The sequence below is a fragment of the Trachurus japonicus genome, chromosome 18, assembly GCF_045865225.1.
Source record: "Trachurus japonicus isolate A0001 chromosome 18, Traja_1.0".
NCBI lineage: Eukaryota > Metazoa > Chordata > Actinopteri > Carangiformes > Carangidae > Trachurus > Trachurus japonicus.
Window position 1 is genome coordinate 2,950,733 of NC_140924.1, and position 23,450 is coordinate 2,974,182.

A 23,450-nucleotide genomic window follows, 5' to 3' on the forward strand; every position below is an offset into this window, starting at 1 on the left:
ATCATGGTCCAACACCAGAACCAGTTCAACTCCTCCCAGTTTGGTCTGACACCATTAAGACCAGTTTATTCTGACAAACTGTCCGTTCAGTGATTCTGCTTTGGTATAACCAACTGAAGGTGATGGGTGTTGTCTATTGATCTATCAGGGATTGATTGATTTATTAAATCTGTATCAGGATATTGAAGAGTGGACGGAGCAGAGACGTTCGGCTGCTTCTCTAACAACTTTTATCTTTTTTTTTAAACCTCTACATGTAAAACCACAACAGCAGCTTCCTCCTGTAGATAATACTGAGCTGTCGTCTGAAGCTTCTTCTTTTTTCTGCTCTGTCCAATGATGCTCATGCACACGGTGTCACATGGTGTGTTTGAGGCTGTTGTTCACAGCAGAGGTGTCAAGATTGTCTGAAAACAAACAAATATTTATAGACCTTAGTAGCATCACATGTCCCGTCCTCATCAGGGTCCTAAGTTCAGCAATAATAATAATAATGTATAGGAGTAAGAAAATCCTGCTGGTTTTGCCATGACTCAGTCAGAAGAAGAAAATCCAATTTTCAGTGAATTAAGTTATTAATCAGTAGGGTTTTATAGGGCTGGGCGATATGAGAAAAAATCCTATCACGATAATTTTTTTCATATCAGTTGATATCGATATATATCACGATAGGACTCAAGTCACTGTTTTTGTCAAGCCTAAATGTTCCATCATACTCACAAGTGAGATTTGAAGATATCAGAAGGTTATTTCTGATTTAAATATTTATTTTTCGTCAAAAATTGAACATTTCAGATGTAATGATTAACATATAAAAGCAATGAGTAGCCTAATAACAGTTTCAGATAAATAAAACTGGTATTATATACAGTTAGTTTCAACCAAATAATTTGATTGGACAAGAGACATACATGAGTGCTGATATACAGTACAACAGCACTGGGTCTTTTTACAGACATTATCACTCCGCTGTTCAGGCGTTCTTTAACATTACATCAGACAGGAGTTAGGTCAGACTAGAGCCAATAAGCTCCCCATACAGGAGCTGCTCCATCTCTCTGCTGCTGCTACAGTTAGAAATTAGCGATCATTCTCAGCCTAAACCCGGCTGGAAAAGAAATAGGAAGAGAAATCGCCGCGGTTAGCGCTTGACTCGCAAGTGGCCAGTGTTTAGGTCGGCACAGCTGAACAGTGTCGCTCTGGTGTGAGGAGCAGCAGCAGCAGCGGTGGCGGCGGCGGCAGCAGCAGCAGAGCGGCGACGCCGTAACTGCGCTCCCTTTGATGTGTGACGGCGAGCCGCTCCGACTGCTGCTGTCTCCGTGGTTAAAGTTTAGGGTTGTTTACACCTACTGTATTAGAGTTCCATCAATCGGGGTTAATGTAAACATGACATACCACGTCTTTTCGCGGTCACTCGTCCTAGTTCTCCTCCATTTTTTCTTTCGAGGCAACACTCATTCTCTCTCTCTTTTTTTACTGGCGATGTCCCGCTGCTGACGCCAGGCTGCAGCAGCCCAAACATTACCACGTGTTGTTGTGTTGTGTACTGTCTTCCTGTGCCGTGTCAATCTAACCTGGTTGGCTCAGCCAGTGGTTCAGCGCGGCTCAACTCTCGTTTTCATTGGCTGTTTCAAAACATGAATGAATGAAACCTATCGACTTTCTATCGACCACGTTTCATATTGCTATTGAGGTAGTTATTAGTAAGTTATATCGCGATATATATCGTTATCGTTTTATCGCCCAGCCCTAGGGTTTTATAATTTAGAGAGCGAGTATTGAGCAGCATGAAAGCTGAAGTCTGTTCTGTTTTCCAGAGAGGGAACCAGCTGCACTTCACTCAACAGTGAGGACGGACAACGTCACTTATGGACAAGTAGCAAACAGGACCAGAGGTAAAGTTGCTCAGCGTTTTGTAGTAACTGGAGACGTGTGACGGAGGACTGGTTGACTCCAACGTAAAGGGCATTACAGTAATGCATGTGCAATAATGTGTTGAAGGCATGGATTACTCTTTAAAAGTGCTTTTGTGAAAGGAAAGGCTTCACATTTGCCAGCTGCCTAAGGTGAAAAAGCTGAACTTGACTAACTTGACAGTTTAAAATGACTGTCCATCTTAAAACCCAAGTTTGAGACTGTTGACTGTTACAAATATATTGTCTTTTCACTTTATTAGGATCAGATTCCGTGGGTAGAAATGCAATTGACTGAACTGTGTGTCTCTGTTCAGAGTGAGTCACCAGAGTCAGAGGTTGTCTACTCTTCAGTGAGGACGGCCTTCACACCTTCACACCAAGGGGGCAGTTGTGGGTCTGAGAAGTGAAGCTCACTTCCTAGTTCAACAAACTGCAATCCCCTCTTCTTCCTCTGGGGGCTGGTGTCAGAAAGCAGCATTCTCCATAGACCCCCATGTTAAAATCACCCACTTTACATCCTCAATAAACATGTTAAAAGCCTGGTGTCAGAACGTTTTCTGGTCTCAACCGATAATTTCTACCCCCGCACACACTCTGAGGGGGGTGAATTTTTTTTTTTTTTTTAAACTCTACCGTTTTACTGTTATTAGGTTAAAACTCTGGCCAATTAGGGCGTGGAAACGTTGAGTGACAGGTCCGCTGTTTCGAGGCCAGTGGGCGGGTTCTCGGCCGGTAAATCCAACATGGCGCTGTTCAGGCCGCCATATTGGAGTCACAAAAACGACTCCCCAAAACCAATGGGTGACGTCACCCCACACATCCCTCTCACAGCATGTTCACAATCATGCAGTCAGGAAGAAGGTACAGAAGCATCAAAGCAAGAACCACTCGCCTGTTGAACAGCTTCTTCCCCACACTGATCAGACTCCTTAACAAAAGAATGTGAATTGCATAAACTGATTTTTTAGAGTGTTTAGCTAATGATCATTTTTATTCTCTTTTATTTATGATCATTCCTTTTATATGTTGTTTTTTTAATTATACACGTTTTACTTATTTATTGTTGAAATTAATGCACTGATCTTGATCTCGAACGGTGGATGTGTGAAACCTGAAACTTGACCTTGACCTTGACCTATCCTACGTCCATGTTTGTTACAGTCTATGCTTCACACCTGTCCCCCCACTGACGTCCTGCTGCTGCCGCCCCTCCCCCACAGCTCATCCTGTTGTTGTCATGGTTTATTCTTAATGAAACATATGAACATAACAATGTAGATAAGTTGGTCAAAGTCCTTCAGGACAGAGTCCAACGTGTCTCTTGTGTTGTTCGATCTTAATTTCTACATGTGATGATGTTCACCATTTGTTCAGTGGCTGATGAACTTATTGACTTTCTTGTTTTCTGTATTTTATTATTATTAAGTGTTTGTTCCTGCAGCAGTGGTCTGGTTTCTCAGTGGCATCAATAAACTCTGGTATCTTCACTTGTTTTCTCTCGTGTGGTTCTTTGGGTTTCACACATATTATGAAAAATGTGACTGGTTCCGTGTTGGTTGTGGTGAACCTACAGAGCTACCAAAACCACCAGCACAGACTAAACTGGAGTGGCCACTCACTCAGAAAAATGTTGTGATTTTTAACACATAAATGAGGCATTCTGGTGTATACTCTGATGAGAAAATAGAGGGAAAAGACAACATTGCTTCAATTGCTTTTAAAAAAGAACAAAGAAAAAAAAGCAGATTTAGTACTGACTGAGGTTTCTATTGTAAAAGCAAGAATGGCTGGAGTGTATGAAACTGGTCTAGTGTGGAGCTGTGGCTGGAGAGCAAAAACAAAACTTATTTTTTAAATCTTTTGGCCTGGACCAGTTTCCTCTGCTTCAACATGAGCCTCTTTCAGGCCATACTGTCTTCTTCCACCACTTCTGCCCTGTTCTCATCTCTATCTTGATGTAGGCCTACTGTCAGATATGAATGCCCCCACATGGGGAGCGTACCTATGTTCCCCAGGACCCTCTTTTTGAAAATGGGTCCTATGTTCCCCCTTTTTTCAAAAAAAGGGTCCTATGTTCCCCGCTGTTGCTGGTCGATGGACTCTCTCTACTTATCTGGACTCTCTCTATCTGGCCTGTCTAGCCTCTACCTGGTCTTTTTACTAAACTTAACCAACTCCTTTCTTCATTGCCTAAACCCAACCAATGGGACAGTTAGCCTACACTTCTCACTTAAAGTCACAACTAAACTCCTCACTCAAAAATAGGCAAAAATATGCCAAGTCACTCACAACTCCACTTTCAGATATGAGTACAAAAATTGCATGTTCCCCGGGTCCTTTTGGGGAAAAGCGGGAAACATATGTTCCCGGTCCCATACAAAGTGGGGAACATAGGACCCGGGGAACATAGGGATGATCCCCCCACATGCTTGAGCTTTACACTGCTGAATAATTGGAGCAGACATGTCCTGAGATTTAGAGCCAGTGGACCAAGAATTAATGCTAGTGTATCGGTCCGTGTCGGGTCCGGGCTTCAACAATTGCAGGTCGGCCCATTACAACTCCAGCTTGATGAGCAGGGCGAGTGCTTTGCTTTGCGGTGCTGTGTGAGCACACGGATGAAAAGAGCGAAGAAGAGATGAAACTATCTTCTTATTTGTGCTTTTTCCAGCTGATTTTTCAAATACTGTAATAAATCTTGTCCTTATTCAGTTTATGGTTAATCTATTATTTTCTTTCTCAACTTCTAAAGGTTTGATGGACTGTTGTTTAATAAGGGGGCACAAGGGGGCATACAGCCGGCCTCACAGAGTCTGATCAGTTCACCATCACTGATCAATTAAAGTCCAGTTTAAACCAGTTTCAGCCTCAGTTTGTCCTGGAGCCACTCAGCTGATGTGAGGTGTTACCTGCAGCAGCAGCCAGCAGGGGGCAGCACCACACTTCACCTGAACACTGGGACTCTGTAGAGCTGCTCTCAGATCAGTTTATGGAAGAACTGAACATCTGGCTGAGGATCAATCAATACATAGATACTGAAATTTATAAATACACAAATATATATATAAAAAAAATGAAGTCAAAGTAAAACACCTTTTCTGTATTTTTATATTTATTTATTTAATTCAGGAGACGTGGGGTTAAGCCGAAACCATATGAGCTGGTGAGAGAGAAAGAGTGCAGAGTGTGTTAATGTGAAGCGCCGTGATCTTAGTTAGCCTTAGTTTGTGTCAAAAATACAAAAATAAAACCTTCTGTACATCAATGTATACAATATGTCAACAATGTTTGTTAATTTGATTAGCTATATTGTGATCTACATGGCAGCAACTTCAAATCAAACATATTGTACATAGTGGATGATGAAGCAGGATTTCTAAGGGGGCTAGGGAAATATAATTCTATATTTCATTTTAGCTTCACGTCTGACTGCACGTCATTCAATCTTCCACAGACTGTTATGTGATGGTTTTCAGGTTCCTACATTACCTAACATCATTTGGCCTCTTTACCTTTTCACTAATCCTGCTTTTTCTTCTGAGCTTCAACTAGGAAATGCACATTTTGATTTTTTTCTTCCGACCAACACTCGTTAACCGATTATTAACTGTTAACCGACAAGATTAAAAGATCAAAATGCTTATTAAAACAATGTTTAAAAAACAAACATTTATTTTAAAACAGAACAGAAAAGTGAAAAAAGAAAGAAAGAAAAAAAGGGATGTGAAACTACTAAAATTAAATTAACAGTAACTACTTAAAGCAGATATCAGCTTCACGGCCGTTTCGGCTAATGCTGCGTTCAAGGCAGGCTTTTGAAACCGTAAGTTACAGCTTCAAGTCACAACTACGACTTGGTAGCGTTCCAGGTAACCCGTAGCTCGTGTTTTTACCGTCCTGTTGTCTGTGAAAGTTCCCTATAACGGCCACTCGTAACTTCCGACCCGTGAACTCGTACCAGATCGAACTGGTATGACTTCACAGGAAGGAAAAACACAAAGTACGAGTTTCCTTGAACGCACCATGAGTTAGCAGCCCCCGCCCTTGTCAGGCATCAATTGGTCCTCGTGCTACGTCACCACATTCACGCGCATCCCTTGGCTGCACACACAGCCCTTCATGCCGTTCTCTCCCCTCATTGGATAACACTTGTATCCCACAAGGAAAATTTTCTCCTCGGGTTACAGCAGAGCAGAGTGACGGAGAGACTCGTGTTTAGGCTGAAATACTTCATGTAAGTGATTGCTGACGGAAAATAGGACTATTTAGGACTTATATTAACAAAAACATTCCACTGATATCTGCTTTAATATACTGTACATTTACTCAAACACAAGTTTTTCCCATTTTTGTTATGCATTTCTACCTCGTTTTGATTTGTTGCAGTTCTAGAATATGAATCAATTGTTATTGTATAAATAGACCTAAAATAATCTTTCCAGGGAATCAAAGTGACAATGTTTTTTTGTTTTTTGCCGTTATAAATCACACGTGCTGCAACAGCTGAGCAGCTTCACATCCACTGTGCTCTGTCTCAGCTGATCAACGCTCAGATGGCGGATAGATGGTCCAATGTTGAACTGTTTTTACCCAAAGTGCAGCCAAACACCAGGCTGAAGAGAGAGGAACAGCAGAGTACTGTACTGTTCTGTTTTTCCCCTTTGTTGCAGCGCCGTTGTTACAGGTGATCACATCTATGTCCGTGTAGCTACATTTATTGTCTGACCTTCCCTCACTGGGACTGAGCTGCATAACTGGCTCATACTGTCAGTCCTCTTGTGTAACTTTTTGCTGTTAACTCTTTCGCGACCATCGACGAGTTAACTCGTCAAAACCGTTTTTTTACAGATTAGGATAATAGACACTCTGAGGTACCCTGTGTGTGAATATGGTTCCTCTGATATGTAAAACTGTTTTAAACTAAAATCAAAACATAATGTTTTTATAAACTGTGTGATCTTGGTTTTGTTTGAGTAATCGTTCTCCTTGAATGCTGCTCTGGGGACAGCGTGCAGCGCTGTGCGGCTGTCGGCTACAGTGTTGCCACTTTCTCACTGAATCTGGCGACTTTCCAAACCCTCTTGGTGACTTTTTTTTTTGACAAAAGCGACCGACGACAAATCTGGCGACTTTTTCCGGTGCTGTTACAAACGTTTCTGGTTTGGAGACTCGGATCTGAAAGCCGGTTATCACGGCTGTTTTCACGGTGCAGCGGAGCGGGCGCTGTGCAGCGGGGGCTGTGACCCCCCCGCCCCAGAGCGCTCACCACCGGCCAGTCACACAGCAGTGTCACGGAGCTGCTGCGCTGCAGCCAGAGACCCACACCGCTGCACCGCTGCTCTCCAGGCTGCCACACCCCCCAGATTTGCCTTCAAATTTTTTTTATTTAGCCGTAGAAATGATTTGGGAGACGCCACACTGCAGAGTAGCGGTAAAATGAGTCGACTGCCACTTGACACAAAAGTGCGTTTTTCTCTGAAACTAGAGCGGGAGCTCCGTTTTTGGAGAAACCCAGCTTTCTTCTTCTACTTCGTACTGACGAACGAAACGGCGGAAAAACGCGCCGTTTTTTCGAGGAGCATGTTGGAAAGTCACTCTTCAACCACGTGAAGACCGTTTGTTTCTAGGTGATGTACAGAGTTCGGTTCGACGTGAGAAAAAGGTAAACAAATAGCCAAAAACATGTGGTCCTGAGCAGATGTGCTGAGGAATTAGTGTGGTCGCGAAAGAGTTAAATGTGACTGAAGAGGCACCCATGAAGTCTGCACGCCCCCATGAGTTGACGACATAAGAAGCTAATAATAAAAAATTAACCGTTAGTATTAATCAGTCAAAGTTCTTGTTATCGGTTAACAGTTAAACGGTTAATCATGTGCATCCCTAGCTTCACCTTACACAGAATAAACAGATTAAAATGAATAAATAGACTTATTAATGCCAAAGCATGCGCTGTATAAGTAAGATATGAAACACAATGTGCAGGAACAGTTTCAGCATTAGGAATGAAGAGGTGTGTTGTTGGCCGGTCCCTGAAGAGGCCGATACACCGAAGCCACCGGGTGTTATAGGTGTGAGATATCACCAGGAAACAATCAGCTCTTTGTTTCTCAGTCTCGTTGTGAAATCTGCTCTGTGTGTTTCCTTCATTTCTCACTGACATCAGCAGATGGTAAAAGCAACAACCAGAGCAGTTGTTAGACAAACTCCCAGTCCAGCATGTGTGTTCTTGACTCCTCCTGCAGACAGAAGCAGAGAGAGGTGTCAGCTGATCAGTCTTCAAACTCCTGTCAGACATTATCTACTGCACTCTGATCACATGACTCAGACCAGCTGTTTCCTACAAAGTCATCAACATCTGGACAAAACTCAAACATCTGATCTGTGGTGGTTCATCATCAACAACCAGGAAGCAGCTGCAGTCAGTGACAACGAATTTTGATGAGACTTTTTCATTTCATTTTAGTCTTAATCACTCACCAAAGACTGGATTTAGATAAAGTCACATTTTAGTCTTTTAGTTTAGTTTAAGTTAAAATTTAGTCTCTTGGTTTTAGTTTTAGTCTCATTTTAGTCGTTCAATGCACAAATTACTCTTGTATAATAAGAATGAATGTTTAAAAGGAACCTCGGCTATGATGACATACAGGCCTGAATAAACCATGATTGTTCTCTTCTAACTTAATATGTTTTTAATAAACTATTGCCATTGCTTTAAAAATCCACATTGTTTAGTACATATTTTTCTCCCAGCCGCATTGAGTCGCGTTTGGTTGGAATTTCCAGTCAAAGGGCAACAAGAAAACTGATGAGAAGAGGAGAAATGTGGGAAGCCGAGGTTTTGCTCTCGTCACTTCTCGTCAGATGAAACAGAGATTTTGATTTTTAGTTTTTTGTTTTCAGCACTTCTTAAATGTACTTTCTCGTTACAAATTAGTCACGGAATAAAGGGTCCTCAGCAAAAAGTTTTTGTTTAAAGGGACAACGAGGAGTTTCTATTTGGTTATAAAAAAGTCTCATATTAAAGCAGAAGTAAGTGATATATTTGTGTTAATCTAAGTCTTAAATAGTTGTATCTTCCGACAGCAATCACTTCTATAGAGTGTTTGGTCTGAAACACGGGTCTGTCAGTCACTCTGCTCTGCTCTGAGCCGAAGAGAAAACATTTATCGTATCCTACAGTTTTTATCCAATGAGGAGAGAGAACGGCATGCAGGGCTGTGTGTGCAGCCAAGGAACGCCGTGAATGTGGCGACGTAGGGACGAGGACTGTTATGGTGCGTTCAAGGAAACTCGTATTTTTCCGACCGTGAAGTCGCACCAGTTCGATCTGGTACGAGTTCACCGGTCTGAAGTTACGAGTGGCCGTTATAGTGACTTTCACCGGTAAAACAGGTCGGAGAAACACGAGTGGGTTGCCTGGAACGCTACAAAGTCGTAAGTTGTGACTTGAAGCTGTAATTTACGATTTCAAAAGTCGGCCTGGAACGCAGCATTAGCCAAAACGACCGGACCACTTACTTCTGCTTTAATGTGGATGAATCTCCGTTACCACTTGTTAATGGTCCATTTTAGATAAATCTATGGTTTTGTCTCTATGGTTATTTTGTTATTATTAGTGGTGGTGGAAATGCTGGGCGAGCCGACCAGCGTTTCTTTACTTTCGGTTTCGTGGCGAGTCATGAGAATAACGCCGCCGTATGAATCTCTGTTTATGGTGGGAACTACGACGGTATGTGATCGTCTTCCAACCTCTGACTTTAATTCTTGATGAATGAAAACATGAGTCTGTCTTGCGCCGGTCAAAGAATTTCACGGTGCTGAGGCTCATAAATGTAGTGTGGAAACACTTCACTTTAACAAAACTCCTGGTTGCCCCTTTAAGTTTTCATTGAGAAAGTAAACACTGGCAGCAGCACCAAGACTCTACCTGAGTCTGGACTCTGTGACTCACCTGACTGAACCTTCAGGTAATTGGTCCCGACGAGACGGTCACCTCCCGTGTCTCCAACGTAACACCCGTATGTCCCGGTGTCGCTGACGCTGACTTTTCTCAGAACCACAGAAACGTCTCCGTCCTTCATGTTTGGATCCTTCAGCTCCACTCGACCCTGATAAGACTGATGCTGGTACTGTGGATACGGACGATGTTCTCTGTAGAAGAAGACGTAATGATCTGACTGCAGGTCAGATCTGGTCCACTTCAACAGACTGATCTCAGCGCCTCTGGGGGCTCGACACTGCAGAGTGGCGTCGTCTCCAGGTCTCACTGAATGAGACTCAACTGAAACAAACCAGAGACATCAGGAAGTTCATGTCAGTGATCGGGGTCTTTATGGAAAACTTCTGTTCTGATGGTTGATTAAATGGTAAATGGTAAATGGTCTGTATTTTATATAACGCTTTTCCATCTGAACGATACCCAAAGCACTTTACAGGACATCACATTCACCCATTCACACACACACATTAACACACTGATGGCGGAAGCTGCCATGCAAGGCGCTGACCACGACCCATCAGGAGCAAGGTGGGTAAGGTGTCTTGCCCAAGGACACTACGGCAGCAACCGGGACAGAGCGGGATTCGAACCGCCAACCCTCTGATCATTGGACGACCCGCTACCACCTGAGCCACTGCCTGCCACTGATTAGGGATTCAAAGGAGCGGAAAATTTCCAGTAAATTTCTGGTAAATGCCCAGAAACTTTCCATGGGATATTAAATTGGGGAATTTTGGAAATATTACAAATTGGAAACCTTCCATGAGAATGATGGGAATTAACTGTAAATGTAAATAAATTAATTAAATGTAAATATTTTGTTTTGTCATAAGCAGACATCCATGCAAAATAATACAATTTAAAAACATGACATTTCAACAGATTTATTTGTGAGTAGAACAAAAACATGCATGTTGAGTATAACCCGTACTGAGTAGTCCGTGCATGTGACTGAGGAATAGCATAGATATTCAAGTGTACTTGCATTAAATCTGGTTGTTTTAGCCAAGATTATGCTACAATATATTTCCCCCCCAACTATATTTAAATTCCCTGTTAAGGAACTGGAATTTTGTTATATTTTGTTATAGTTTGTATATTGGCAATACATGGCATTCCAGTTTTAAACACATTTGGGCGATTTAGGGAGACGGAATAGGAAGACAACAAGTCGGTATAAAAACATTCATTCTGCCTTAACTGAAGCTTAAAGGGATAGTTCACCCAAAATTCTATCTCCTCCCCCTCATGTGGACTAAGGGCCGGGAGAAGTTTCAGAGTCCTCCGTGGCTTCTCTGAGTTACAGGGGGTCTCGGCGTAGCAGTGCATGTCCATATGACGGTTGCAAATGGATACCAACTGTCTTCGTAACAAAAAGACACGCCAAAAAACATCCAGATACCTCCATGCTGCTGGTATGCAATGTCCGTCTTGTATTGGAGCCCCGAAATGCGAAAAATTAACTAAGTCTATATTTCAAGCTTGCAGTGGAAGCTCCTCTTCCCAGTTCATCCAAATTTGGACGAACCGGGAAGAGGAGCTTCGAGAAGACTTATTTAATTTTTTTCGGGACAATTTTGCATTTCGGGGCTTCAATACAAGACAGACATTACATACGAGCAGCATGGAGGTATCTGGATGTTTTTTGGTGTGTCTTTTTGTTACGAGACAGTTGGTATCCATTTGCAACCGTCATATGGACATGCACTGCTACACCGAGACCCCCTGTAACTCAGAGAAGCCACGGAGGACTCTGAAACTTCTCCCAGCCCTTAGGCCACATGAGAGGGAGGAGATAATGAGTTGAGCAATTTTGGGTGAACTATCCCTTTAAGACGGAGCTGATTGGCCAGATTTGCCGGCGTTGTGCCGAAAAGAGACCGCCCCCGACGGGAATGCCCATCGCCGGCTACGCATTTCTGAAACAACTCTGTGTGGTAACGTTGTGTTATTATCTCATAGCGTGGTGAATGTGCAGGTCACAACTTGTCCACCAGAGCGTTGTGGAGTTGTTGGATTGTGTATTTGATGAGTTTGATTAAGGAAACCAAGAAATCCCATAATGAGCCTTCGTAGAGTTAGCTGAACAGCTTACAAGTATCTCTGCCCTGCCGATCTAAAAACAGCAAACCTGCTGCTGTGACTATAGGGATTATGGTGATAGGAGAATTTGACACAATGTTGAAACATCCTTACTACACTCATGAGTAAAGGGAAGTCCGCCTCTCCCACAGAAGAGATTATTACAGTTATTACAAAACTCTGATCTGAAATGTGAATGTTCACATACTCTCCTGTTTAGATTTAATGACGGGGTTAAACTGGACAGTACATCGAACTGGCAAACAGTTAGATGGGAGATGTGAACTAGTGTGTGGTGCTAATTAAATGTGTAGGCTAAAGCAGACACGTGCTGTCAGAGTGTGAAAGATATGGGGAGGAGCATAGGAAAGTGGAAAGGCTAAAGGTTAAATGATGACAGTCTAGAGGTGAAGGAAGTCATGAAGCATCTGTTGGAGTTTCTACATAACACAGCATTAATAGGAAGAACTGAAATTGTGTTTTTATGTTTGTTTTTATGAACGGCTATAAACTGTAACACTCCCAGCAGACTGCCATGAAACACAAAAGAAGAATAATAATATGAGAGCAGAAGTTCCATGAGTGCAGGTGCAACCACAAACACGTGGTGGAGGTGGAAATCAATAAGCGCACAGTTTGAGTACGAGCACGACGTTTTTTGAGAGACAATCACACAATCTGAAAGTGAAATCAATAATGCGAACGTGCTCTCAAGACAGTAGCCTATACTACGATCTTGAATTATTAAGATGGGGAAATAACTCAATGCCCCGATTAGTTCATTTTAATGATCCGTGCAGCTTGCAGAGTAGACAATAGGCAGTTCAACAGTATTTTGCACGCAGCAAAACGTCCCCATGTCTGTAACCAGGCGCACTCAAGTGTTGAGACAAAGGACCGCGACACTGTAACGGAGAGAAGTAACGGGGCGGGATCCGCCATGTTGAGACAGAGAGAGATGAGACAGCTGCTCAGTCTGCACAGTAACTAACTACTGTAAAACTACTGTAACTGCAGTAAAACTACAGTAAAACTACAGTAACATGGACAGAGAGGTCAGGTCTTACCGTCAGGGGACCGACATGGAGGGAGACACATCAGGAGACACAGGGAGACCGACAACACTGAGGAGAAACACATCTCTACTGTCCGCCGCCATGCACAGTCGAACGGTTTACTTTCGTTTTGGATGCGCCCGCAATGCATTCTGGGTAAGTGGCGCCATTTGCGGAGTGTGCAGCGCGTCCGAAAGTTGTCCGCGATTCAACTTTATGCAAATGGATCCGTCAGACGAGGGGGCAGGGGGCACCACCGTTCACTGGGGAGCGGGACAGAGAGCAGCGGGGGAGGTCTGTCGGTGTTTCACGGTGTTTATCCGCAGCTCGTGACTCTTCAGTAAACACCAACTATCCGTGGTCCCGCCGACCGACACGTCCGGGTTTAGAGAGGCAGTGACCGCAGTGAAGTTAGTTTTAAGTTGGATATTTCACAGACATTCACTCCTTCTCAATACATTAAAAATTCATAGAAAATATAAGGTGTGTTCAAATGCAATAAAAACAGGTGTGTGTCATAGAGGAGGCTTAGCCCTACCATCCTGTGTTGATTTTGAGTCAACAGGTCACATGTATTTTATATGAATTTTTAATATATTTTATACTGTAAATATGAGTGTTAGAGCTCAATAACTCCCAGGTCATGTGACCTGTTGGCTCAAAATCAAGAAAGGATGGTAGAGCTAAGTCTCCTCTATGACACATACCTGTTATTTTCTATGAATTTTGAATGTATTGAGAAGGAGCGAATGTCTGTCAAATATCCAACTTAAAACTAACTTCACTGCGGTACGCAGTGGATGTTTTTTTGTTTTTTTTTATTGCTTCATTGCAAAGTGCAAAATACAATACAAATAATGCAGTTACAAAAGTTGTTGCTTTCAGAACTGAGCGTATATTATAGTAGCATTTCTTACATTCAAACAGAATAGGATATAAACAGAACGACAATATAGCCTAAAGTAAAGCAATGGAAAAGAAAAGAAAAAATCTTATAGGGGATCAATCAAAAGTAAAAGTTGATAAACTGTCATACAGCAATAGGGCTTTCTTTGATTTTAATGAATCAAAGTAAAGGTTCAGTTCTTTTAAAAGAATGTTGAAACGTGGGGTGGTTTTTGAGAATTTACATTTGTGTAGAAAGTATTTGGCGAGTATAACCAAATTATTTATGTTATATTCTAGTTTTCTGTCCTCCATTATGAAACCAAATCTCACATTATTGTAAGTCAGGGGTGGCACATCTACATTATTATTGGTTATCCAACTTTTGAAGTCTTTCCAAAACAAATCAGATAGATTGCAAGAGAACATTAAATGTTCAAGTGTTTGTACTTCTGTTTTACAAAAAGCACATTAATTACCGTCCAAATTAAATTTAAGAAGAGGCGGTGGATGTGCTCAGTGTTGAGTAAGCTACTTTGCCAGCGAAGCTTCTGTAAAACCACATGTAGCTGAGTCTGGCAGTAGTTTATAGGAACTACATTTCTACCCCTGGAGAAATGTAGTTTGTTAAACCACAGCTTTAAAAAGTAGCTTTAGCAACTTCTTCTACTCATTATACTCATTTAACTCAGTGTTAAATCAACATGTGGTGTGTATGAAACTAAATATAACCTTAAAAAAGTTCACACACAGCAGAAATATGCCTCTCAACTCAACAATGTAAATCCTGCCCCAATACTAACTTGTAAACCAGAAATGTAAATCACCAGTCAACAAAAAAGGTAGGCTTATACAAAGAGGTCGACGTATTCTACATCGGTGTGTCTTCTTGAACAGCAATGTTTAAAACCATGACAGGACCACCAGGGCCAGCCAATCAGAGGCAGCGTTGACTTGACATGTCATTACATGATTCAGGCCTTTTTACAATAATACAATTGATATTATACAGGTCTTGTAAATTGAGTAGTTAAACTACAAAAAGTAGTTGTAAAAGTAGTTGGAATACTTTATGCACCACAAAATATTGAATGTAGTTTAAGTTACAGCAGATTGTAGTTTAGCTATGTAGTTCAACTACATGTAGTTGAAGTCTCCACAACACGGGATGTGCTCAGGCTGCCAGATCGACTCAGGGTCCTGACGCTTACAGATGACACAATATATCCTCGCTGGTTGTAGCACGGAAAGTTTCCGGTAAGTTCTTTTTTAAAAATTATTATTTTATTGCTTTATTAACAATATAGCCTACAGACCATTAGCCTACTGTTGTAGAGGTCGGTCTGCCAGATTTTCAGATTGACCATGCGTAACCCTAACCCATGATTTGAAGAGCTTTTAGTTATTATCCTTTTGCTTAAATCTTGCAGCAGTACAGTAGCTAACTATACTGGTAAAGAATGAAAAGAAGTTATGTACCGGCAGTTTCATATTTATACCAGTAGAAAGTGAAAAAGATTAAGAGTCAACTATTTTCATATGTTTGTGTGAGTGGACATTGGATGTTCACTCTAGCTACAGCAGGGTCGGTACGAGTACGAGTAGTTAACATTATAATAAATATTTCAGTGGTTGTTTAGTAAATGTAAATGTTTAGTTAAAGTAAAGTGAAACTTCAGTCTCAGTGCTGAAGGTGGAGGATGTCAGGTGAGGTGTCACCTGGCTCCCTCTACTGGCCAGCTGCTGCTGCTGCTGCTGTTGCACCACACCAGATAACATGGTCATTCACTGGTCATGCTTTTCTATCTTTATGTTTATATTATGGGACAGTATAATCCTGATTGCTGTTTCCTTGACAACAGAGCACTGAACAGGAGGGAGGATGAGTTCAGGAATGGACTAGGAGCAGATGAAGAAGCTGTGATGAGTCTTGAAGGAGAAGAGGATGAGCTGTGTTACAGGAGGAAGCTGGAGAACAAACTGTGTCACACTTTATAAAGTGAAGACTCCAGAAAAACCATGTTCAACCTTCAGAGCCATGACATCCACTCTGTCTGTGGGAACTACTGTAAATATCAGCATGCATTGTCTTTGAGTCTACATGTGAAGCATTCGTGGACATGTGTCAATAGCACCTTCATCAAGACAGGAAGGAAGTCTCTGTCGACTACTTTGACCTCGCAGTGAGAACTCATATAGCAGGTGAGACAATGGACGACACATCTCTGCTGAGGCTGCTCTGTAAGTACACACTGAGACACCTATCAATATAAGTATATATAATAACTGATGTTTGTATTAAAGTGTTGTGGAGGTCGACCTGTTAAAGTTGATGTCATGTCTCTGCAGGTCTTATGTCTCTGCTCTGCTGCAAAACACTCACAGGTCAGTGAACGCCTCTTTTCTCCATCTGAATGTGATCAACAACAGGATGAGTTCAGGTTGTAGCAGTGACTGTCAGGAGTCAGAGAGGCAGACAGAGCAGTGGATACAGGCTGAAGGGAAGAGACAAAGGCCCAGTCCCATTTCTCTTCCCTTAATACCAGCACTCCCTTTGGAGTGGCCTCCAAAGGGAGATTCCCCTTGACGATGAAGTGACAAGCATTAGAATTAGAGACCGTACCCTACTACGCAATGGGACAACACTTAGCGTATAGCCGACACGGTCACCTACATCATACAGGCCACAAACTGTGGTGGGTTTCCATGGTTTCCATTCATGTATGTTGTATTGCCTGCCGCGTGGGCTTTAATGATCTTCCTTCGTTTGACAAATCAATGACGAAGAAATGCAGGAAACAGAAGACGCATTTGCCGTGTTCTTGCTCTGATTGTTTTATTTCAGGTATGTCAACTTCTCTATCATGACGTTGTGTTCAAGTCAGCTGGTGGCGAATTCACGTACAGCCTGATAGACCCGTTGTTGGTGTTGAGAAAAGACAACTTGATGGTATTGTTAAGTATCGAGGGTAGTTCTATCTTGTATCACGTTTGAAGTCTGACTCCGACCTCCCTCCGATTGAAGGGGTAGTTTTAGCAGCCGTGTCCACCGGGCGCGCTTTCAGCACTCTGAGCGCCCGCGACCAACGGCCGTGTCCACCAAACAAGCTCTCTCTCTCTCAGAATGCCGCCGTAACCAGGTAACAAAACGAGCCGTCGCACTTCCGAGCCGCTTGACGAAAAGTTGAACAGATTTCAACTCTGAGCGCTCTGAGCGCTGCGACAAAAAAGGAAGCGCCAAGAGCGTTTTTTCAACCGAGGGCGCTGAGCGGTGTGAGCGCTGAACTCCATAGGATTTGAATCGAAAGTAGACGCCCAGAGCGGTGACAGCGCGTCCGGTGGACACGGCCCCTTAAGGGTTGAAAAGCTCTTCTCCTCGCTCTTAAAAGAACTCGCAAAAGCAAGCGCAAGGGTCAAAATCGAGTGGAAGTGGGTAAAATGGGACAGGGCCAAAGACTCAGGCTGACTGGTTGAACTGATCTGGGATCAGATAATCACTGCAGTTTCTCACACATGTTCTCCTGTAGTATGGTTAGATTATAAATGAGTTGTTTTCAGCCTCATTAACGTTACTTTTCTGATGCACTGACAACACATGATGTGATGAAGTAGTAACAACACTTTGTGGTCAACTTTTAACTGCTGATGGCAGAACTTCACAAAATGATTGTAATGAACACTTGGATGATTAGATCAAGAGTTTTATTTGGTAAGTTTGTTCCGATACTCAAATCCTCTCCTCCCTCAGCTCGTCTGACTGTGAGTCCCAGCAGCTCTCAGCTGTTTCAAGGAGGCTCAGTGTCTCTGAGCTGTGAGGAGGACGACAGCTCTGCTGGATGGAAGGTGATGAGGAACACAACCAGAGACACCAGAGCTGAGTGTGGAGTCGACTGGGGAACTTCAAATGGTTCCTCCTGTAGAATCGGCTATGTTGACCAGTTTGACAGCGGAGTTTACTGGTGTGAGCTGAGAGAGGGAGCAACAAGCAGCAGCAGCATCAACATCACTGTGACTGGTAAGATCAGACTGTGGAGTCAGTGTTGATGAAGCTGTGTGGAAATGGATCAACTGCTGTACTTTGTCTCTGTGTTGAGGTGGACCAGTGATCCTGCAGAGTCCTGTCCTCCCTGTGATGGAGGGACATGATGTCACTCTGAGCTGCCAATCAAAGGAGACCCCTCCCTCCAACCCCCCAGCTGCTTTCTATAAAGATGGCTCCCTCATCAGGACTGAGCCTACACGTCACATGACCATCCACCATGTCAACATGTCTGATGAAGGCCTCTACAGCTGTAACATCACAGGTCACAGGTCTCCATCCAGCTGGATCACTGTCACAGGTCAGGAGGTCACAGGTCAAATGTTTGATAAAAAGAGTTGGGAAAAAGCAAAACCAGAAATCAGTTCCATCTTTTACTTTTTTATTTTTATTTCAGAGAGACCGCCCACCACCACCACCACACCTGGACCTACAACCTCCACATCCTCTTCTCCTGGTTCCTCCACCACCTCCCCTCCTCCTCCTTTCTCTGTGCTGCTGCCTGTTGCATCTGTCTGTGTTCTACTTCTACTGCTTCTACTGTTTCTTCTGGTTCTGCTGGTTCTGTTGGTGAGACAGTGTGGCCAGAGGAAACCTACAGGTGAGATTCAGATTTAGTTTTGTGAATTGGGCTTGGTAAACCGGCACAAAGCTTTTGCTGGTGTGAAACCCCTAAAGTTGGACAAGACCAGGTTCTGACTGGTTCAGTCTGTTTTAGCTGAGTCCTGCCAGCAGACATGATCCCTCACATCAGCAGTTGATGACATAACTTTGTGTGCACTAGAGTTGGAAACTTGTTATAAGGTTTGAACAAGGGTACTAAACCAGGCAATCTAACTCCACATGAGAAGAACTGCCATAGTGTTGGGCGATTTTGACATTCTCAGATCGTCCCAATCGCCCTCCCTGGAGATCGCCGATAGACCTATCTATCGCCCGGGTCCGCGGGGGGGGGGGGGGGGGGGGGGGGGTTGTCGGCGGCCGTTCCACGTGTTCGTTCGACGGGGGGGGGGGGCGGCGGCGGCGGCGTATGAGTATCGCTTTTACCGTGCCCTGCTGTCATGCATGCGCGCTTCTCTGTGTGTGAGGGCTAATAACGGAGAAAGAGCACTATGATCAATGAACGGAACGCTATTGTGTTGCCGAAAGCCGAAAAATCTATTCTGGCGGACGTAATTTATTTGTGGCATTAGTGAACACCTCGTCGGGCTGTGACATACAGTAACAGGGCTGGCGTCGGCAGCCTAGTCACAGCCACAACACCAGCTAAACGTGTTTCCTCAAATTTGAGGCGGAGTGGCCACCCTGTTTACCACAGAGATTTTGTGTGCGGTCATATGACTACCTGGCTCCGTCTGATTGGACGTCGCCAGTGGCTGCATTTGATTGGTGAAACACTGTCATATGACAGAGTATCTGTTGGAAGCAGTGAGAGGAGCGGCTTCATTAAAACAAAACAAACAGATGCGCATTAGATCAATAAAAAAGTAGCGAGTATGTGAGTGTGTAAAATCGCCAAGAAAACAAAACATCGCCGATCGTCCTTCCAATCGCCGATAGACGATTGGATCGCCAATCGGCACAACCCTAAACTGCCATGCCCAGCTGTGGGGGAATGATACAGCTCAGATTGTGGCGATCTGTTTCTGTGATTGGACCAGAGACAAAGTTTCCTGCAGTTTCCTCATGTGATGTGTTGTGTCTCGTCCAGAGAGCGATCCAGACACTGTCTACTCTGAAGTGAGGAATCAGGAAGTCACCGATGGACCAATAATCATCAAAGACGGCAGATCAAAGACGAGAGGTACAGCTGCTCTTCTTCTTCTTCTTCTTCTTCTTCTTCTTCTTCTTCTTCTTCTTCTTCTTCTTCTTCTTCTTCTTCTTCTTCTTCTCATCATGGTCCAACACCAGAACCAGTTCAACTCCTCCCAGTTTGGTTTGTCCGTTCAGTGATTCTGCTTCGGTATCACCCACTGAAGGTGATGAGTGTTGTCTATTGATCTATCAATGGATTGATTCATTGATTTGTAAAATGTGTAGCAGGATACTAAAGAGTGGACAGAGCAGAGTTCAGCTGCTTCTCTAACAGCTTTTATCTTTTTTTAACTCTGCATGTAAAACCACAGCAGCAGCTTCCTCTTTTTGATTCCACTGAGCTGAGTTCTGAAATTCTCACCACAACTGTTTTCTGCTCTGTCCAATGATGCTCATGCACAAGGTGTCACATGGTGTTTGAGGTTGTTGTTCTCATCAAATGTGTCAAGACAAAGTTATTTATAGAGTTCACACTTGACCTCAGTAGCATCACATGTCCCGTCCTCCTCTTGGTCCTAAGTCCAGCAGTAAATAAAGGACCAGTGTTGGTATCAGCTGTGGTTCCTGCTCTGATCGGAAGTCTGTTCTGTTTTCCAGAGACGGAACCAGATGCACTTTACTCAACAATGAGGTCTGACGATGCCACTTATGGACAAGTAGTCACCAGAGCAAACAGGACCAGAGGTAAAGCTGCTCTTCATGTTGGAACTTAGTACAGAGAGATTCTGGGGCTAACTGTTCCCCCTGGTTCCAGTCTTTACGGTCTTCACGCTAAGTGTAGTGGAATGTCATGAGACCAGGTGTCGCTAGTAAGTTGCATAAGGTTGAATGTAATGCGGATGTTGGGGGCAGGTTGTTCATACACAATAATCATTCAAGATTACATACCAGTTATCGTACATGGTGTCAGAAGTGAGTGACAAGGATCCGAGAGTAACAGAAGCCTACGAGAGGGGCAGTCGAGACGGGAAGAGGAGAGGTTCGTGTTGGTGTTGGCGACTTAGCTTCTGAGCTGGTGAGCTGCTAGCTCGTTTCTACTTTTTCGAGAAGGAAAAGAGAGGAACAATGAGACAATGGACCAGATATTCTTTATGCCGCCACTGGGAAGTTGTCCAATGCAACATCTATTGCACGTCTGTCCGTCCTGTCCGTTTTCCATGGAGTTTTTCCTCAGTGGATGTGAGGGTCTAAGGGCAGAGGATGTTGTTGTGATGCCATGTAAAGCCCTTTGAGACAAACTGTTTGCAAAAATGGGCAACGCAAATAAAATTGCCTTGCCTTGCTATGCCTTCAACTTTGACAAGCCTAGCTGCTGGATGCAAAGGATATGGCGCTTTGAGCGATTCAGGATTCCGTTGGGGCTTGCTGAGAAGAGCAAGGAATATCAGGTCTACTCCCTGCTCTATTTGATCAGAGAGAAAAGCAACAACGTTTTGAACACAATGACTTTGCAGGATAACCAGAGGAAATGATTTTTGCAGAGGTGTGCAAAGCCCTGGTTGAGCAGTGGTTAGGAAGCCCTGTGGCCTCACAGCAGGAAGGTTCAAGGTCAAGGATCAAACCTGCTCCTCCAACAGTCCAGAGACCTTCAGGTTGACCTATGACTCTATATCACCTGTTGGTGTGAAGGTTTACCTGATGACTAATCGATTATCAAAGTGTTGATTGATTTCCTGATAGTCAACCAGTTGAATAATGGACTGGTTGTGATTCTGTTTGTGATTGTCTCACACATCTGGTCTGATGTTGTTGCAGCTGTATCTCTGAGAATTAACATGATGTAACTGAGAAGATCTGGACCAGGTTTAATCCAGACCAGGTCAGATTAAATCCTGGACTGTGTGATATGTTGAGACTCTGATCTTCAGTCTTCAGACCAGTTGGGTTTGTCCAGTCTTTGGAAGTTTCATCTTGTCTTCAGGTTCTTCAGACATGAGTCATCTCAAACTTAACATTTCCAAGCGGGCCTGGGAACTCCTCAGGATCATAGAATAGTTCTGGAAACTGAGGAACAGTTTGATGAAGAGTTCTTAGAGAATGAAGGTCCTCCAGCGACGGCCCAGTTAGTCCGGTCATCAGATACTGGTCTCGCTACCAGGTCATCCACAGAACGAGAGAGGAGAATTTAGGTATAGGACAAGGAAAGGACAGGTTAGAGAACTGGGACATGACAGGTACAGGACAGTTAGAGGACGGGGACAGGACAGGAAGAGGATATGGACAGGTACAGGACAAGACAGGTAGAAGACAGGTAGGACTCATATTGACTGAACTGTGTGTCTGTGTTCAGAGTGTCCACTGGACCCGGATGTCCTCTACGCTTCAGTGAGGAAGACCGTCACTCCTTCACACCTGTCCCACCACTGACGTCCTGCTGCTGCCGCCCCTTCCCCACAGTAAATCGTGTCATTATCATGGTTTATACCGTTTCAACACCATATCCGGTATGACTTCCGTGTTCCACATAGACTTCCGGTCTTTCCTTCAACACACTTTGACCATGGATGTGTTATATTAACTTTTGTTCTTATAATAGATCCATGACTTTTGACCTGTTTTTTTGAGGGTAGGGTGGAGGAAGGGAAGGAGGGAGGCAGCTAAGCTATTTTAGTTTGACCAAATGACACAATAACTGTGGTGTTGTATGGTGAGATTTTAATATCATGACATGCCTACAATACTGCAATAAATATCGTACAGTGGACTTGTTATTTGAGATACTGAAATACCGTGAGATTTAGATATCGTTACATCCCTAGTGTCAAACTTGTCTCTTGTGTTGTTCGACCTTGATTTCAACATGTGATGATGTTCACTATTTGTCCAGTGGCTGATGAACTTATTGTCTTTCCTGTTTTCTGTATTTTATTATCATCCTGTTTGTTCCTGCAGCAGTGGTCTGGTTTCTCAGTGGCATCAATAAACTCTGGTATCTTCACTTGTTTTCTCTCGTGTGGTTCTTTGGGTTTCACAGAGTTCATCTGATGGAAAATGTGTCTTGTTCATGCTGGTTTAATATGACTGGCTGCTACTGTGGCCAGGTCTTGCTTGGAAAAGAGATTTCTGATCTCAATGGGCTTAAAGGTTCATAAAAATAACTATAACATTTCCTTGGGGAATGTTTACACTGATCCAGTTTAAACCAGTTGGAGCCTCTCAGCTGATGTGAGGTGTTACCTGCAGCAGCAGCCAGCAGGGGGCAGCACCACACTTCACCTCAACATCAACAAATTTAGAGCTGCTCTCACATCAGTTTATGGAAGAACTGAACACCTGACTGAGGACCAATCAATCAGTCAATACTGAAATCAATAAATGCGCAAGTATATATATAAAAAGGATTTGGAAAAAACAAAAAAAGGATTTTCTGTGTTTTTACATTCATTTATTTCTTTAATTCATGAGACAGTGAGATTCACAGAAACAGCAAATTACATCAGTGAGAGTTCACATGATCAACATGTGATTTTACTGAATAATCATCAAGACTTGGGCCCTGTCCCATGTTACCCACTTCCACCTGATTCTGGTCACTGTCACTGGATAGTCAAACAAAACACTTCCTGTTTTTAATCTTTTGAAATGTGTTGAAATAGGCTACTAAAACTATTTCAAATGAATCCCCCTGAACGTCTTTCAACACTTTCACTTTCCGAGAG

The 23,450-nt window shown here is 43.3% G+C and overlaps 3 protein-coding genes across 3 annotated transcripts in view; 1 reads left to right on the top strand and 2 right to left on the bottom strand.

Moving 5' to 3' along the window:
• LOC146968318 (CD226 antigen-like) overlaps positions 1-23,450 on the bottom strand; it is a 51,691-nt gene that overhangs the window by 17,917 nt on the left and 10,324 nt on the right. The window lies entirely within an intron of this gene.
• LOC146968321 (uncharacterized) lies at positions 7,573-13,157 on the bottom strand. The gene is made up of 3 exons (XM_085759138.1): positions 13,065-13,157; positions 9,868-10,197; positions 7,573-8,152 (listed from the first exon to the last, which is right to left on the bottom strand). The coding sequence occupies exons 1-3, from the start codon at positions 13,135-13,137 to the stop codon at positions 8,076-8,078; spliced, it is 480 nt and encodes a 159-aa protein (XP_085615264.1). The 5' UTR covers positions 13,138-13,157; the 3' UTR covers positions 7,573-8,075.
• LOC146968322 (uncharacterized) lies at positions 17,622-22,158 on the top strand. Its single transcript, XM_085760318.1, has 5 exons — positions 17,622-17,952; positions 18,032-18,277; positions 18,374-18,577; positions 19,688-19,780; positions 22,082-22,158. Exons 1-5 carry the CDS (start codon positions 17,622-17,624, stop codon positions 22,156-22,158), a joined length of 951 nt encoding a protein of 316 aa, XP_085616444.1.